The 16,264-nt window shown below is 49.3% G+C and overlaps 1 protein-coding gene across 15 annotated transcripts in view; it reads left to right on the forward strand.

Moving 5' to 3' along the window:
• The window catches only part of AGAP1 (ArfGAP with GTPase domain, ankyrin repeat and PH domain 1), a 641,254-nt gene extending 631,504 nt beyond the window's left edge, over positions 1–9,750 (forward strand). For all 15 annotated transcript variants that reach the window (XM_054679587.1, XM_054679588.2, XM_054679589.2 and 12 more), the window contains one exon: positions 1,931–9,750. In XM_054679587.1, coding sequence (XP_054535562.1) covers positions 1,931–2,134 — 204 coding nt within the window. In that variant the 3' untranslated portion in view covers positions 2,135–9,750. The remainder of the gene's footprint in view (positions 1–1,930) is intronic.
• The last annotated feature ends 6,514 nt before the right edge of the window (positions 9,751–16,264 follow it).

Genomic DNA, 16,264 nt, shown 5'->3' on the forward strand with positions numbered 1-16,264 from the left:
TCTGTCGTCCAGGCTGGAGTGCATCGGCACAATCATAGCCCACTGTAACCTCGAACTCCTGGGCTCAAGCAATCCCCCCACCCTAGCCTCCCAAGTAATTGGGACCACAGGCATGCACCCCCATGAATGGCAGTTTTTTAAAAATTTTGTAGAGTTACGTTCTTATCATATTGCCCATGGGTTTTGAACTCCTGCCTTTAAGCAGTCCTCTCACCTCGGCCTCCCAAGGTGTTGAGATTACAGGTATCAGCCTCCAGCCCAGCCTTTTCCTCTTCTCATCTAGATACTAACCCTATTGTGACCTCATTTAAGCTAATACACCACCATAAAGGCTCTTTCTCCAAATACAGTCACATTCTAAAGTACTGGGTGTCAGGACTTAAACATGTGAATTGTTGGTGGGAGCGGGGGACACAGTTATAAATTACAGGCCATCTTTGCTTCTCCAATTGAGCAAAAATTCCTTTGATGGCGCTGGTTCCATGCTGCTGAGTGGCCTCAGACTCCCACACATTGTGAGTTGGCAGAAGTGGAAGTGAATTCACTCTTTTTCATGAGCAAAAAGCTTAAAAATGTTGTGTACTTTAACCTCATATTTTCCCCCTTCTAATCATCACTCTAATAATCAATCACAGATCCTGAGAAAGATTCTATGTGAGGACATACATCCGGGCACTGTTTCTTCCAGTGACAAATTTTTTTTTTTTTTTTTTTTTTTAAGACAGAGTCTCACTCTGTCGCCCGGGCTGGAGTGCAGTGGCACGATCTCGGCTCACTGCAACCTCCGCCTCCCGGGTTCAAGCAATTCTCCTGCCTCAGCCTCCTGACACTAGCTGGGATTACAAGCGTACACCACCATGCCAAGATAATTTCTGTATTTTTAGTAGAGACGAGGTTTCACCATGTTGGTCAGTCTGGTCTCAAACTCCTGACCTTGTGATCTGCCCTCCTCGGCCTCCCAAAGTGCTGGGATTCCAGGCATGAGCCACCGTGTCCGGCTCCAGTGACAATTTTTACAAAGTGTGCACAGTTGAGGGGAGAGTTCTGAATTCTGTTCATGTGGTGGAATACTGTATGACTTGCATATGTCATGCTTTTTGAGGGGTGGGGAGACAGGGTCTCACTCTGTTGCCCAGGCTGGAGTGCAGTGGTGTGATGTCGGCCCACGGCAGCCTCTGCCTCCTAGGCTCAAGCGATCCTCCCACCTCAGCCTCCTGCATAGCTGGGACCACAGGCATATGCCACATGCCCAGCTAATTTTTTTAAAATGTGTTTTTTTCTAGAGACAGGGTCTCCCAATATTGCTCAGGCTAGTCTTGAACTCCTGGGCTGAAGTGAACCACCGCACCCAGCTTGTGTTGTGCTTCTGAGTAATTTTTAATGATGTAAGAAAATGATCACAGTATAGTAATCAATAAAAAATGAAAAAATACAAATTGTACAGTCTTATCTCAATTATGTACATATACATGTAGATTCAAAGAAAACTCATTGAAAGGAAATACACTAATTCACAAAGGTTATCTCTAAGTAGTAAGATTATGGGTGATTTTTTTTCTTCTTGAGCTCTTATGTGTTATTTATGTATTTCCTATAATGAAAATTCTGAGATCAAAACAATGATTTTCTTTGTGCAATTGGAAAGTCAAAATAGAAACAGCAAAACTAAAGTTATCTTTGATTCCTTAATGTTGCACAAAGGAGGGGCTTTCAGTTGAAAAAAAAGACATGTTCTTTCCTTAAAACAATCCGCTGGCCACGGGTGCAGGCTGTGCCACCAGCACTGGATGGTCCTGGCGCCCCAGCCAGTTGTGTAGCTGGCCCCGCTGTCCAAGCACAAGCCACATGCAAGGGCTGAGAAAAAGCTTCCCTGCCCCCTCCCTCCATCACGTCCCCCATGATACTAATGTGGGCTCCCTTACCTCCGCAGTACGGAGTGGACGTCATGGCCCGAGATGCCCACGGGAACACAGCGCTGGCCTACGCCCGGCAGGCCTCCAGCCAGGAGTGCATCGACGTGCTGCTGCAGTACGGCTGCCCCGACGAGCGCTTCGTGCTGATGGCCACCCCCAACCTGTCCAGGAGAAACAATAACCGGAACAACAGCAGCGGGAGGGTGCCCACCATCATCTGAGGAACAGCCGTGCCCGCCTGCTCGCCGCACCCGGGACGCGGCAGCCTCGCCGCATTCTCGCTCAGAAGTCGCAGCACGTGAGTCCCGTCGCATCCCCTCCCTCTTCCTGGTGGCCACCTCCCTCCCGCCCACCCACTCTCACCCCAAACAAAATCACAAAACCTGGACATCCTCAAGGGGCGAAGAGGCGGCCGGGAGACTGCAGAAGTGGCTCCTTTTCATAAACTCCCCTAAACCACACACAGGAGAGAGCGACGGGCCTCGGCCCTTTGATGATAGCACATGGCGCAGGACCCTTGTCCTGGTGGCACAAGGGACGGGGACGCGAGGGGGAGGGGAGGCGAGGAACAAGGAGAAGGGGCAACTTTCCTTAACCGGCAGTTGAGCACATAGTACATTTCACCTCTACCAAACGGAACACTTGGATTCCATCTCTTCTCTGAGGAGCTTGATGGCATAAATCAGAAGCAAGCACAGAGTTTGTCAGGTTTGAAGCCCCTATGATGGTATGTGTCAAATCAGTTGTAGCTAATCTGTCCAGGGAGAATACTGGCTTCATTACACTTGTATAGTTGAGTTCTTCCCGCATTACTGCTGTTTAATAGAACGTGATTAGTCATCGCCGAGAAGAAAGCATATTAGCCGAGGAGGTAGTCACGCGGCACGCGCCGGTGATTGCCACGATGTGATTGCAATACTCTTAGAAGCACCATATTATCCCAGACATGTTCTTTCAAGCCCTTGGAGCCCTCCTTTCTAAATTCACTGTCATAATTTAGTATCTGTTTAATTTTTCAGTCCAAAGAGAGGAAATCAGTCGCTGAGTATTATTTGACTCCGGTCTCCTTGGTGCAAAAACAAAATGGGAAAAATAAATAAGAATAACTCAGAAATTCAAAAGGAAACCACAAATTCAGCTAATAATAGCATTTCGAGTATATTTCGTAAACTAAGGAAATACACAAAAGGCTGTTTTTTCCGACCGTAAGAGGTATTTGATGTCCTTTTGCCGAGGTGGATGTGTTAGTCTCAGGCCCTCCTGGACCACGTTGCCCAAGTCACACAGGCTTCTGTGTTATGTATTTAGATAAGATGTGTGAAAATATATTTGAATAAAAGAAGTTCATAAATATGCATTGATTTTTGTACAGACAAATGGCACCTCTCTTAATTTATAAATTGAACTGGATGTGAACTAATAATGTGCAACTAGTTGAGATAAGAGGGTTACAGATCATTGTACATGGAAAATATTCCCAGCAGTAAACACTTCCATTAATGTGATCTACGGCTTTTAAAAAGGAGCATCTCAGAATAAGATGGTGGTACAATTTGCTTATTAAAATTGAGAAAGAAAAAAAAAAGACACACTGGAGTATATTAGAAAGGAAAAAGAAGGAATGTGGTCTCTCATGATTGAAAGCATGATTTAGATCGGATACGGCTTTTGCTAACCAAGGACCAAGGGGCTCTGGCAAGATGGGGTGGTTTTCCGAATGCCAGACCGAGGTGCCTTACGAAGGCAGCTGCCGATGGTTCTGTGGCACAGACTGGCTCCTGAGAACCCAGATGACCTTGACCTGGCAGCCCGGCCCTCCACGCTAGTACCTCGCCTGATTTTCCACCGTCGCGGTATCCAGCCGCTTCAGACGTCCGCCGCCTTCAGTGGTGGTAGTCGAATGTAGTCAACCAAACCACAGCATCCCTTAGGTTAAAAGCAAACGGGGCAGCTTTGCCTAGAGCTCACTGACAGTGTGATGGGGGGAGAAGAGTTGTCACAATGGAAGATGAGGACACTAGACTCATGTAGCACAGAAACACGAAGCCACACGCGCCGGCAGCCTCCGGGGTGTTCCTCGCTCTCGTATGTTAAACCTTATATTTTATAAGAGTTTTTCCTCTTATTTCACTTTTTAAAAAAATTAAAGTAGGTGGGGAAAAAAATAAAGCTTTACACAGAATTTATATGTGGGTAAGTGTTTCATGGAAATTTCTGATCTTAACGAAGCTAAGTGGAGCTCACTCGTATCCAAAAGTATAACAGGTGCAGAAGCCACAAGTCTGAGAACCTTGACGACAGTTCCATCGTCCTGCCATTTGATTTTTCAGTCTGCGTTTCATCACTGTGTAGCTATTGTAAATGTGAATAGAAAAAAACAGGTCATTGCCTATTTTTGAAGAACGCGTTGGTGTTCGAGTCCACTAGACACACTCGCTCCACACAGCCTTCACCGTAGACTCTGTAGTGGACACAGATATAGCATAAATGAAATTGTTAAATTATTTCATTGTAGTTAACTCCCACTATAGGAATGCTTTATCATAGTGAAGTTTCTTTTGAGAAGAAATGGAACTCCTTGAGGCTTCTCTTTGGGATGTATATGAGCGTGTACATATTATTCTATGTGTTTATAATATAATATTTTCCCAAATGACTTCTTGTTTCACTTTGCCTTCCACAACCTGAATGCCAGATTGGTTTTTTCCCTTCCTGGCCCCCAGCACAGGCTGCCATGACTCCCCCTCAGAAAACACAGCCCCTCCCCTGCCATTCTCAGTGATGTCCATCTGCTCCACTCCGCAGCCACTTTCTAGGGCCCAAGTTTTGGTAGCAGAAGGAAAGGCAGTTTTTGAGGGTCTTTCAAAAAAAAGAAGACGGGGCAGCTTTGCCCAGAGCTCGTTGGCAGTCTGTATTTCAGTGTCTAACCAGAAGTCCTTTCTTTGCTGACCCCACTCTCGTTCCCACTTTCAAGCTAATTACCACCAAGGCTGGGAGAGGCAAGGACTGGGGGCAGAGCTAGGAATAACTCGTTTGAGAAGGGGGTGGAGTTTTCATTGTTCATTTCCATGTTCAGTTCTGTGACGTGACGATGACAGATCACCACTGCAGGATCCACCTCACCTTTCCTGTTCAGAATTAAAACCCTCCCTTGATGAGAAACAGCCAGCTGAGGGAGGCCCACGAGCGGCCTGTGTAACCCCATGGGTGATCTGGACACATCTTCACCCCCGCGTTCAGCTTCGCGGAGACTGAACTTGGCGGGGAGTGGAGGGGTGTGGTGCAGACCTGGCTGCAGCAGAAACACCCCGCAGGGACAGTACTCTGTGATTCTGACCTCAGGTGCTGGGACGGGCAGATGGTTTGCCCCGCCCAGCACCCCAGTCCTGCTCCCTGGTCCCTCTCTCTGTTTCATCCCAGGAAATGAGCAGCTCGAGGGTGAGCAAGTGACAGGTTCCTGAGTCACTGGCCCCAAAACCAGGTGCAGTGTCCTGTCTCCCAAGTGTGTGCACAATGTACATATGCACTGGAAAGGAGGGCGAAGGCAGCGGGTCGCTCGCCAATTACAGGGTTCTCAGACGCAGGAGAGAGCGGGATCTTAATGACCTGCATTTCCTGCAGAGCCTCTAGTGCACAGGCCAGTTCTCGGCAGTGGCTTTTCAGCACAAGGGCCTTGCATTGAAGCTCCCTCTTCTGAGATTTTGCCCAGCCTGATGAGGCCTGCATGGTTCCGGCCTCGTCATCCAGTGTAGATACCAGTCTTCCTATTTTTGTGACATCTGCACATTTGGGGTCATTCCCTATATCTGCATGGGAGCTATTGCTAACCTTGTTAGGGAGAAACATGGTCTAATGAGAAAGACAGACCCCTAGGCTCAGCTGGCCCTGCCATTCCTCCAGAGGATTCCTCTGCAACTCTAGGCAAGCACCCAGCTTCCTCGGCTCGTTTTCCTCATCTGTGAAACTTGCAGGGTGCAGTGAGGTTTCAAACCAGTGTGATAAATGTTGGCCTCACACCTGGCCCAGGGCATGCTGGGAAAACAGGAGCACTTGTTAAGAACAGAAACACTGATGGGACCAAAGCCAGTGCACACACCAGGAAACCTGCCCGTGGCTGACACTGTCCTCCAGCCTGCATTCTGGGGAGGCTGTGATGGGCACGTTTGCCAACCCCCCCCAGTAGAGCCCAGGACCCTGCTCTCTCAGCTTGCCAGTGCCCTGCCCTCCACATGGCGGGGAACAGCATCAATGAGGTCCTTGCTCCCTGAGAGCCTCTCTGGAACCTGCCCACTTTTCTCAACATGTATATTCTGCTTTGTAGTCTGAGGTTGATTTTCTAGAGGTGAGGAAGGGGCTGAGTTCTGCCCTCGTGCTGTTCGCTGGTGCTGATCAGGGCCAAGACGACCTTTCCCTCTCCCCCACAGCCTGTTGAGGTGCCGTTGACGTGGACAGCGCCCCTCCCTTAAAATGCCCCCTTGCCGTTGCCATGAGCCGCTGTGACTCACGCGTGCACTGGGCCTTGCTTGGTGCTCCCCTCCTCCTCCTGTCTGAGATCGGAGCTTGCTGGAGAGCACCCCAGGTCGCCGTGCTTGACTGCAGGCCCGTCCCTCTCTCCCCATCCTCGGGTTCCCAGCGTGTTTTGTGCTTGAACTTGGTGGACTCATCTTACCCCACAAGAGTGGCCTGCTCAACCTCAAGCCTCCAATGTGCCGTAGGCACTCTAGGTCCCCGTGGCGCCCAGGACACCAACTCTCCCTCCCTGCACTTAGGATGTTCTGGAAATGAGGGGAAATCCACATTCCTGCCCCAGGAGGTGGGAAGCCTGGCAACGATGTAGCTTCCCCTGAGATGCAGTATGATCAGGCCTCAGCAACTACTCAGGAGGCAAAGGTGTTTGGAAAGCAAACCCCAAACCTCCCGGCACGGCATCTGCTCTGCTTCCGTCCCTCACCGCCTGCACAAGGTCGTTGAGACTTTTCTAGAACTCCCCGGGGTTGTATTTATGGCCTTCAAGCAAACAAATTGAAAAGCAGTCAAGGAGGAGTTCAGATAGAAAAGTGCTGGAGATACACATCTTTCCTTCAAAGGAAATGTAATTTATTTCCAACCGCTGTCACCCTCAACCTTCCCCAAAAAGCTAAATAAGGGCCTTTGGCATCAATGCGTGCATTCTCCACCTTTCCGCGGCTTGCGCTTGGATTTCTGAGTGGCTTTCTTCAGGGAGCCCTTGTGGTCATGTGTCTTTAATGCTGCCCCCATGTCCCCAGGCCAGGCCAGCACGCTCAGGTGATAGTGAGTGGGGCCAGGAGACCCCCCTGCCCTGCCCAGTGGACAGATCTGCCCCAGCCCTGCTGTGGGGACAGGCCCTCTATCATTTAACCACATACATTAGGTTGCTTTTCAGCAAAATGTCAGCTTTCCTCCCATTATGCAGGAGAGAGAAGGGGCGCAGGTGTATCTCCTTAGAGTACACCTTGGAGCTGGATCACTAAGAAACAGTCCTCAGACTGGTCCTTCCGACACAGGCAGAGAGTGAACTGGATCGCTGGCCCCTGGGATGCTGCGCTGTCTGTGATTAGAGAGAAGTGGCCAGTGTCCCGTCTGTGATTAGACAGAAACCCCTATGGCAGACTCCTCCCCTCTCCATGAAGAAAGAAATATTTACTTAGATATTACTGTTTCAAAACACAAACTTTATTCCCCTTAGAGAAGAAATACTGCCCTTAAATAGACTGTTGAAATATTAATGGCCCCCCCATTTAATCAGTGTGTCTGCGGCTTTCTTCGCGTCACATGTCCGTGTTGGCAGGTGATTCTGGAAAGGGATTCTGGGAAACCAACAAGTCTTTTTTAAATCTTTGAGTTGTATGAGAAAGTATTTAAGTTCACCAGTGTAGTAAACACCCACCCCAGAGCAGCGGTAAGAAACCTAAATCTGAAAACCCATTCTTACTGTCTTTCACCATGAGATGCTGGTTTTGGTGTAAAATGACAGCACTTGGTTTGGGGTTTTGCACCTGTTGGGTAGAACTGTTCTTGTCTGAGGTCCTCACCCTCTACAGATGGGCCTCAGGGCCTGGAGGTGGGCAGATGGGGCCGGAGTGGCCAGCAGAGACTTGCATGGGCTCTGAAAGCCCCAGAGCTCAGGCCTAAGGCTGCTAGGTGAGACCAGCAGGCAGCTGTGGCATCCGACCTTGGGACGCCCAAGCTGGGCAGCCGCTCCATGTGCCCCAAACAGGATATCCTCATGAATGTGAGGAGAGGCTGGCTCAGGGCTTGGTTTTCATTTTGGCCTGGCACAGGGTACCTGTAGGGAGCACTCCCCCAACCTGAGGATGGTGAAACCATATGATAGAGACTCCTTGTCGAAGTCCACGTCGGACTGATCTAGAATGCCCCGTGGGGGGATTGCATGGCCTTTGCCTTGAGATGCAGGTGAAAGAAAGGAACCAAACAAGGCGTGAGTGTGTTGGGGAATCTTCCCAGTGGAGCAAACCCCCTTAACACACCAGCTGTTGGGAACAGCTGCCCCTAAATCCAATTAAACCCTCATCTCCCTGGTGCTGAACAGTGTACACTGGCCCAGGAAGCTAACGTCTGAGCCGCTTGGAGAGCTTTGGTAAACAGAAGACACTGGAAGCCCACCCGGTCAGCAGCTGGGCATGAGGATGTCAGGGGCCTTTGGACTTGAGGAAAGACAGTCCAGGTGCATGGAATCCTAATGGGCCTCATGCAGACAATGGAGGCAGCCCAGCCCTCTGCCCAATACCACAGCCCTGGGGTGTCCCCTGACATTCCTGGAGGTCCCTGGGCAAATGCATTTCCTGCCTGGGTTCTCAGGGCAGGAGAACAGAGAAGGCTCCAAGGGTGTTGTGAGTGAGCCAGGGGCTGGTCTGAGGAGTGGGTCTCACGCACTGCTCAGGTTGGCACATGAGGGACCTCCCCCACCCCAACCCAGCCCCAAGGGTCCCAGCAGGGTTCTCAGCATGGCTGTTTTGAGGGTACACAGGTGGCTGGAGAGGGGTGGGGCAGTTGCATGTTGGGTAGCAAAGTGTGCATTTAGAAGCTGCTTTGTGGCGTTAAGAACGGGGGGAGAGGGACCAGCACTGTAACATTAGAAATAATTCCTTCTTGCAGACTTGAAAAGCATGAGTTTCCCTCTCACAGCTGGGTTTTTGTGTCTGAAATACATCTAATTCTCCAGACTGCAGCCCCTCTCAGCCCTGAGCACCTGAGCGCTGGGGAGGCCCTTATTGGGCTCAGCCTGGAGAGGGGAGGGTCGCACGGGTCCCGGGGGCAGGTCTCCTGCACTGGCTCTTCCCTTCTGCCAGCTTGGAATTTGGTTCTCATCTTGCCACAGGGGTGTGTTTCTTAAAGGAGAGCCGGAGCAGCTCAAAGGTGACAACTGAGATGCATTTCTAGGCAGGGGCAGGGAAGGCCAACCCACCTTGCAGCCAGTTTTCTGTTTCTGTAAATAGCAGTGTATAGAGATGGAAGGGCAGCGTGGGTGTATCCACAGATGGGTTTAGGTTTTTTTTTTTTTTGGATGTTTTCTATTACCTCATTCAGCAACTTTATGTTTCACAATGACTCGATGCTTTATTTATATTGTTTGTACTGTAATTAAAACCATTGACAGACATTTCACTTTGCTTGTTATTTCATATGATCTTGTTTTGATTAAATATGCCAGTTTGTATTTTCCTGCCTTGGGATTTTTTTGTGTCCGCTGTACAGTATTCTAAGGGAAAAAGAAAAAGAAAGATGTGTAAAGTAACAGAGAGAGGTGGCTATGGTGTAGAGACCTCTTTCTAATAAAGAAATGAAAATATGTCTACACCGCTTCCATGGAGTTGTTTTTTGTTTTTTGTTTTTTGTTTTTTTTTGGTGGCGTTGGTCATTTGTCACAACTAATTGTGTTTCTAAGCCCAGGAAAGGTAAATCAGAGAGAAAAAGGGCTCTGTCTGCTGCAGGCAGGGACTGCCCCAGGCCCAGGCTGCCCCAGGCCCGAGGGACTCAGCACACGAGTTCGCAGACGGAATGAAGAAAGAGACCACGAGTGTCTCTTCTGACTTCTTCCTTTACAAGGACAGAAACTCCAAGAATTTCTTTGCCCAGCCAGGGTTGACTGGGCCCAGAAGTTCCAGATGCTTCTGTATCTTTGCACTGTGCCACACTGCCCCAGGTGTGTCATAAGAACTATTCCCAGCAGGTGGCTAGCAGTAGAACCATCCCAGGACTCTATTATTAAGACCGTTATTATCATTAATATTACTGTAATTTTTGCCTACAAACTACATTATATCTTCCCCTCCAAAAAAAAAAATGAGAAAACTGACCAGGCCTGGTGGTTCACACCTGTAATTCAGCACTTTGGGAGGCCAAGGCGGTTGGATCACTTGAGGTCAGGAGTTCAAGACCAGCCTGGCCAACATGGTGAAACTCCGTCTCTACTAAAAATACAAAAATCAGCTGGGCGTGGTGGGACGTGCCTGTAATCCCAGCTACTCCGGAGGCCGAGGCAGGAGAATCACTTGAACCCAGGAGGTGGAGGTTGCAGCAAGCCAAGACCATGCCACTGCACTCCAGTCTGGGCGACAGACCAAGACTCCATCTCAAAAAAAAAATGCCACCACTAATTTTGGGAATGCCTTCCAGACAGTCTTCTCTGCAAATATAGGGGTGTCCTCTTCCCCCTACTCTTCCATTCAAGAAATAGAGAACCTCGTGATCTCATGACACATTAGTGACATTTTTTGTTGAAGTTTTCCCATGGTGTGGGAGCCCATAGTGCCACAAAATGCCTCGTGGATGGCCACAACATGGAATGTGAGGCCACAGGCAGGGCAGCCCCTCACCCAGCACACAGACCTGGTCACCTGCAGTCACAGGACACCCACAGGCCTCATGCACAAGGGTACTGGGCTGACTTGTCTTCTAAGAAATGCGGAAGAAAAAAAAGCGCAAGGAAAGGTGCTTTTAGGAGGAATCAATGCCATTTAAGTGCATATAGATGGCCGAGCACGGTGGCTCACGCCTGTAATCTCAGTACTTTGGGAGGCCGAGGTGGGCGAATCACCTGAGACCGGAAGTTCCAGACCAGCCTAGGCAACATGCCAAAACCCCATCTCTACTAAAAATACAAAAAATTAGCCAGGCGTGGTGGCGCATGCCTGTGGTCCCAGCTACTTGAGAGGCTGCGGTGGGAGGATTGCTTGAGTGCAGGAGGTGGAGGTTTCCGTGAGCCGAGATCATGCCACTGCACTCCAACCTGGGTGACAGAGCGAGACCCTGTCTGAAAAAAAAAAATGCATATTGCTTATCTGTTGAATTTAATAACAGATTTACAAAACAGCAGCTTAAATAAATGAAGGGTTTCTTTTTCCTCCCAAAAGATAGAGGCAAGCCTGGGCTGGCCAACAGCTGCAGAGTCTGCTAGGCCCAGCCTCCTCCCGGCTGTCTGGTCAACCATGGCTCCCAGGTGCTTGTTACCTCTGGGCACCCCCGAGAGGGGCATCTCCAGCATCTGCATTCCAGTGAGAAGAAGAGAAGGTGAGAGAAGAGGCAGCTGAGTCGGTCCCTCTTAACCAGCTTCCCCAGAAGCCACCCTCATGCCTCCACTTACACACCACTGACCAGACTGGGTGGGGTCCCTCAGGGCTGCAAGGGATGCTGGGAAATGGGGGGAGGGGTGATGTGGAAGGATGGGGAGAGCAGTTTTTGAATAGGCGGCTCACGTCCCTGCCCAGCCACCTTGTTTCCCCACCATTCACACGCACCCTTCGGTCAGCACACAGAACACTCCCTCCCCAGGAGAGAGCCGGGGGCCAGGCCGTGCCTGCCCTGCTGCTGCTCAGTGGCTCCTCCTCTGTCCATAGCATTGTCCACACCCAGCTTCCCTCCAGGGCTCTAAGTAAACCTCAGAGTATCTGTCACCCTCCTAGGAGATGTCAGGGCCCCAGGAGTGGGAAACGGAATCACCTTCCCAGACCAAGGTACTTAAGCCAGGTGCTCTGGGGAGCTCTCAGGTCACAAAAGCAAGACTGAATGTTTAGATTTCATAGCCAAGACTTGTATTGTGATCACACGCAGTGCTGGCAAGGCCAAGGTGAGGCGAATCCAAACACGCTGCTGGTGGAAGCAGTGCCCCTGCAAAGCCATATGGAATTGTGCACAAAGACTCTGAAAAGCTTCCCTCATGACCCAGGAAGGCAGAACCTGGACCACACCTTCACCAGGATAGAGGCTCAGTACGTGTTTATTGACCACATGAATGAATTCAGTGCCCACGAATCTGGCCAGGGGATAATGGGAATACTTTGACATGTGCCTAAAAATGTTCATGTCTATGGTATTTATAGTAACAATATTGGAAGCAAGGTCAAAGCCCAACAGGGAGAGAGTTAAATAAATCATCGTGCATCTGTAAAGGGGAGGAAGATTTAGTCATTTCAAACTGTGTTTATCACATGGGGAAATAATATAAATAAAAAATTAGGATATAAAAAAGTATTTACAGGAGTGATCTCTAATTAAAGATATTTTAATATCCAGGAAAAAATATACAAAATGTTAACAGTGCTGTCTTTCTCTGGGGAATCCTGGGTGGTTTTTATTTCTTTCTTTTACTTTACTGTTCCCATTTTCTCCATTAGCATGTACAGGTTGAATATCTTTAATCTGAAACCCAAAATACTCCAAAATACAAAACTTTTTGAGCACCAACATGATTCCGTAAGTGGAAAATTCCACATCTGACCTCGTGTGGCAGGTTGCAGTCAAAACTTGGTTTCATGCACAAAATTATTGAAAATGTTGCATAAAATTACCTTCAGGCTATGTGTACAAGGTATGTGTGAAACACGTGAATTTTGTATTTAGATTTGGGTCCTCTCCCCAAGATATCTCATTGCAAATATTGCAAAATCTGAAAAAAGTCAAAAGCCAGATCACTTCTGGTCCCAAACGTTTTGGATAAATGATGCTCATCCTGTATTGTAAAAAGTTACATTGAGGCATATCTTGAAGCTCACATTTTGCCACAGACTTTAAAGAAAGTGTTTGGGGTTTTTTAATTAATATATTGTTCTCATGCTGAAATTGGAAAAACCATTGGTTAACTACTTTGATCCTGAAAACAAATTGATTATAAGTTAGGAAGCAGCCCAGGCACGGTGGCTCACACCTGTAATTCAAACACTTTAGGAGGCTGAGGCAAGAGAATCGCTTGAGGCCGGGAGTTCAAGATCAGCCTGTGCAACATAACAAGACCCCATCTCTACAAAAAAAAATTTTTTTTTTTTTTTTTTTTTGAGACAGGGTCTCACACTGTCACCCAGGCTGGTGTGTAGTGGCACAATCTCAGCTCACTGCAAGCTCCGCCTCCCAGGTTCACGCCATTCTCCTGCCTCAGCCTCCCAAGTAGCTGGGACTACAGGCGCCCACCACCATGCCTGGCTAATTTTCTGTATTTTTAATAGAGACAGGGTTTCACCATGTTAGCCAGGATGGCCTCCATCTCCCGACCTTGTGATCCACCCGCCTCGACCTCCCAAAGTGCTGGGATTACAGGCGTGAGCCACCGCACCTGGCCCAAAAATTTTTTTTAAATTAGCCAGGCATGGCATCGTACACCTGTAGTCGGCTTCTCGGGAGGCTGAGGTGGGAGGATCGCTTGAGACCAGGAGTTTGAGGCTGCAGTGAGCTATGATTGCACCACTGCACTCCAGCCTGGGCAACAGAGCGGGACCCTGTCTCTAATAAAGAAAGAAAGAAAAATAAAAATTTTAAAAATTAGGAAGCATTGCAATAAGGAGCAAACCAAACTGTAAGTTACAGAATCTGAAGAAATAAAGTGCAAACTGACTCCTGACCACAGCATCCAAACACAGCTGGGAACCTTCCAGAAGGCCAACCCTGCCTCCTGCTGCCCTCCCAGCCCCCTCCTCTCCCACCAGGGGACCATGCGGACTCCTGAATGTTCTCTCCTTGCTCTTTCTTGTCCCTCCCGGGGATCGGATCCTGCTCTTCACCTTTTCCTCCACCTGGGAAGGCCCTGCTCTCTGTGTCTTCTTCCTTGTTATCTCTGGGGTCTCCGATGAACTGTCCCTTCCTCAAAGAGGCCTCCACACCTGGCCCCTGGCCCCTGGCCCCGTCAGGCTTCCCTGCTCTTGTGTTTGGCAGTCCTTCTCCACGGTACTCACCACAGGCCTTTCCTTGTGGGATCATTCACCTCCCCTGAGCTCCAAGGCCATGGATCTGTGTGAGTTACACCCAGGGCCCAGGGACCAGCCTGAATGAATATCCACTGACTCAACTAGTGAATGAAGGAAGGAACAAGCTCTGGCCCATCAATGGTCTTGCCTTCCTTGGAGCAGTTGAGTGTCCAGCTGCAGCAGCAATTTTCTTTGGGTCAAAGAAAACCAAACCTCATTATAACTGTGACAGGACTGAGGACAAAACATGGGCTGGGGGGGATGCACCCAAGGGACCCTCCTTCCAAATTCCAGCCAGGCCCGCCCAGTTCCCCTGGAAGGAAGGGCCAGGCTCGCTCACCCCTCCCTCCTCTGCTGCCCATGGCACTTCGGTGGAACCTCAGCCATGGCCTGTGTCTCAGGGGCCGGGTCCCTTGTTGACCTGCGGGCTCTCCCCCAGCCTGGGGTCGCACAGGGCTCCCCACCCCACCCTCGCTACACCCGGACCTGCCCGTGGTGACAGCGAAGATGACAGTGCGGCTGTACAATGGACAAAAGCCTGGCAGTCCACGCCAGCCGCGAGTGGGGAGGAGTTACGATCAGCCCTACTGTCTCCAGCACGTTCCGAGAAGCTACTCAGTCGCAGTTTATCACCACTAGAGTCCAGTAAGGCTCCTAATTGGCCCATAAATGTGGTCCAATAACCGCGCCTGACATCCAAAGACACTGCAGGCAATTAGCACTTATTTATTTGCATATGGTATTGACCAATGCGCTAGCTGCACTCACTTTCAAGATCTGTTTATTTTTAAAGCTGGAGGGGAAAAAAAGCCCTCATTTACTGCACTACAAGGGGAACTACCACACACACACACACACACACACCACTAGCAGGGATGATGGGAACTTGGCATCGCGCTGCCTCTGGCTAAAGGGATTCAGTGATTCACTTGTGTGCAGGGTCCTGTCAATATCTTACAAAGTACTCAATAGATGCAACCCGTCCAGGTGACTGTGCCGGCGCAGCCAGCAGCAGCCTTCTTGCCCGGAGGAGGCTGAGGGGATGGAGTAGCCTGAGGGGATGGAGTAGCTCAGGACTGCACCCCACTTGTGTGGGTTTTCCAAATGTATGGCAAATTGCCTTTGCCAAACCGCACTCGGCTAGGACCACAGGCACGTACCACCATGCCAGACTAATTTTTGGCAGAGATGGGGTTCCATCATGTTACACCAGCTGGTCTTGAACTCCTGGGCTCAAGCGATCCATCCGCCTCGGCCTCCCAAGGTGCTGGAATTATAGGTGTGAGCCACCACACCAGCCTGAGGTTAAACTTGAATTTAATTTGTTATTTCTGCTTATTCGAATTACTTGTCTGAAAAATTATTATTTCTATAACTATTTTTAAAAGAAGGAAACAAAATGAAATGAACAATGACCAACCACCCAGAGACAGGCAATCTTAGGGTGTGGATATGTGTTCTGGCATTCTGGCATCTTTTTTAAAATATACATGTACTTTTTTTTTTGACGGAGTTTCGCTCTTGTTGCCCAGGCTGGTGTGCAGTGGCACAATCTCAGCTCACTGCAACCTTCACCTCCCAGGTTCAAATGATTCTCCTGCCTCAGCCTCTTGAGTAACTGGCATTGCAGGCACATGCCACCACACCCAGCTAATTTTTAGTAGAGAAGCCTTTCACCATATTGGCCAGGCTGGTCTCGAACTACTGACCTCAGGTGATCCACCCACCTTGGCCTCCCAGAGGGCTGGGATTACAGGTGTGAGCCATGGTGCCAGGCCACATGTACTTTTCAATTAAATTAAATTTTATTTTATTTTTAAGACAGAGTCTTGCTGTGTCACCCAGCCTGGAGGGCAGTGGTGCGATCGTGGCTAACTACAGCCTCGACCTCTGAGACTCAAACGATCCTCTCACCTCAGCCTCCTGAATAGCTGAGACTACAGGTATGTGCCACCACACCTGGCTGATTTTTTAATTTCTTGTAGAGATGGGGGGTCTCACTATGTTGCCCAGGCTGGGCTCAAGCAATCCTCCTGCCTTGGCCTCCCCTAGTGCTAGGATTACAGGAGTGAGCTGCTGTGCCCCACTGTACTTTTATTTTAAGAATAAAATAGCATTCTTCAAACCGTCTTCTAG

This window comes from Pan troglodytes, chromosome 13, assembly GCF_028858775.2.
Source record: "Pan troglodytes isolate AG18354 chromosome 13, NHGRI_mPanTro3-v2.0_pri, whole genome shotgun sequence".
Classification (NCBI taxonomy): domain Eukaryota; kingdom Metazoa; phylum Chordata; class Mammalia; order Primates; family Hominidae; genus Pan; species Pan troglodytes.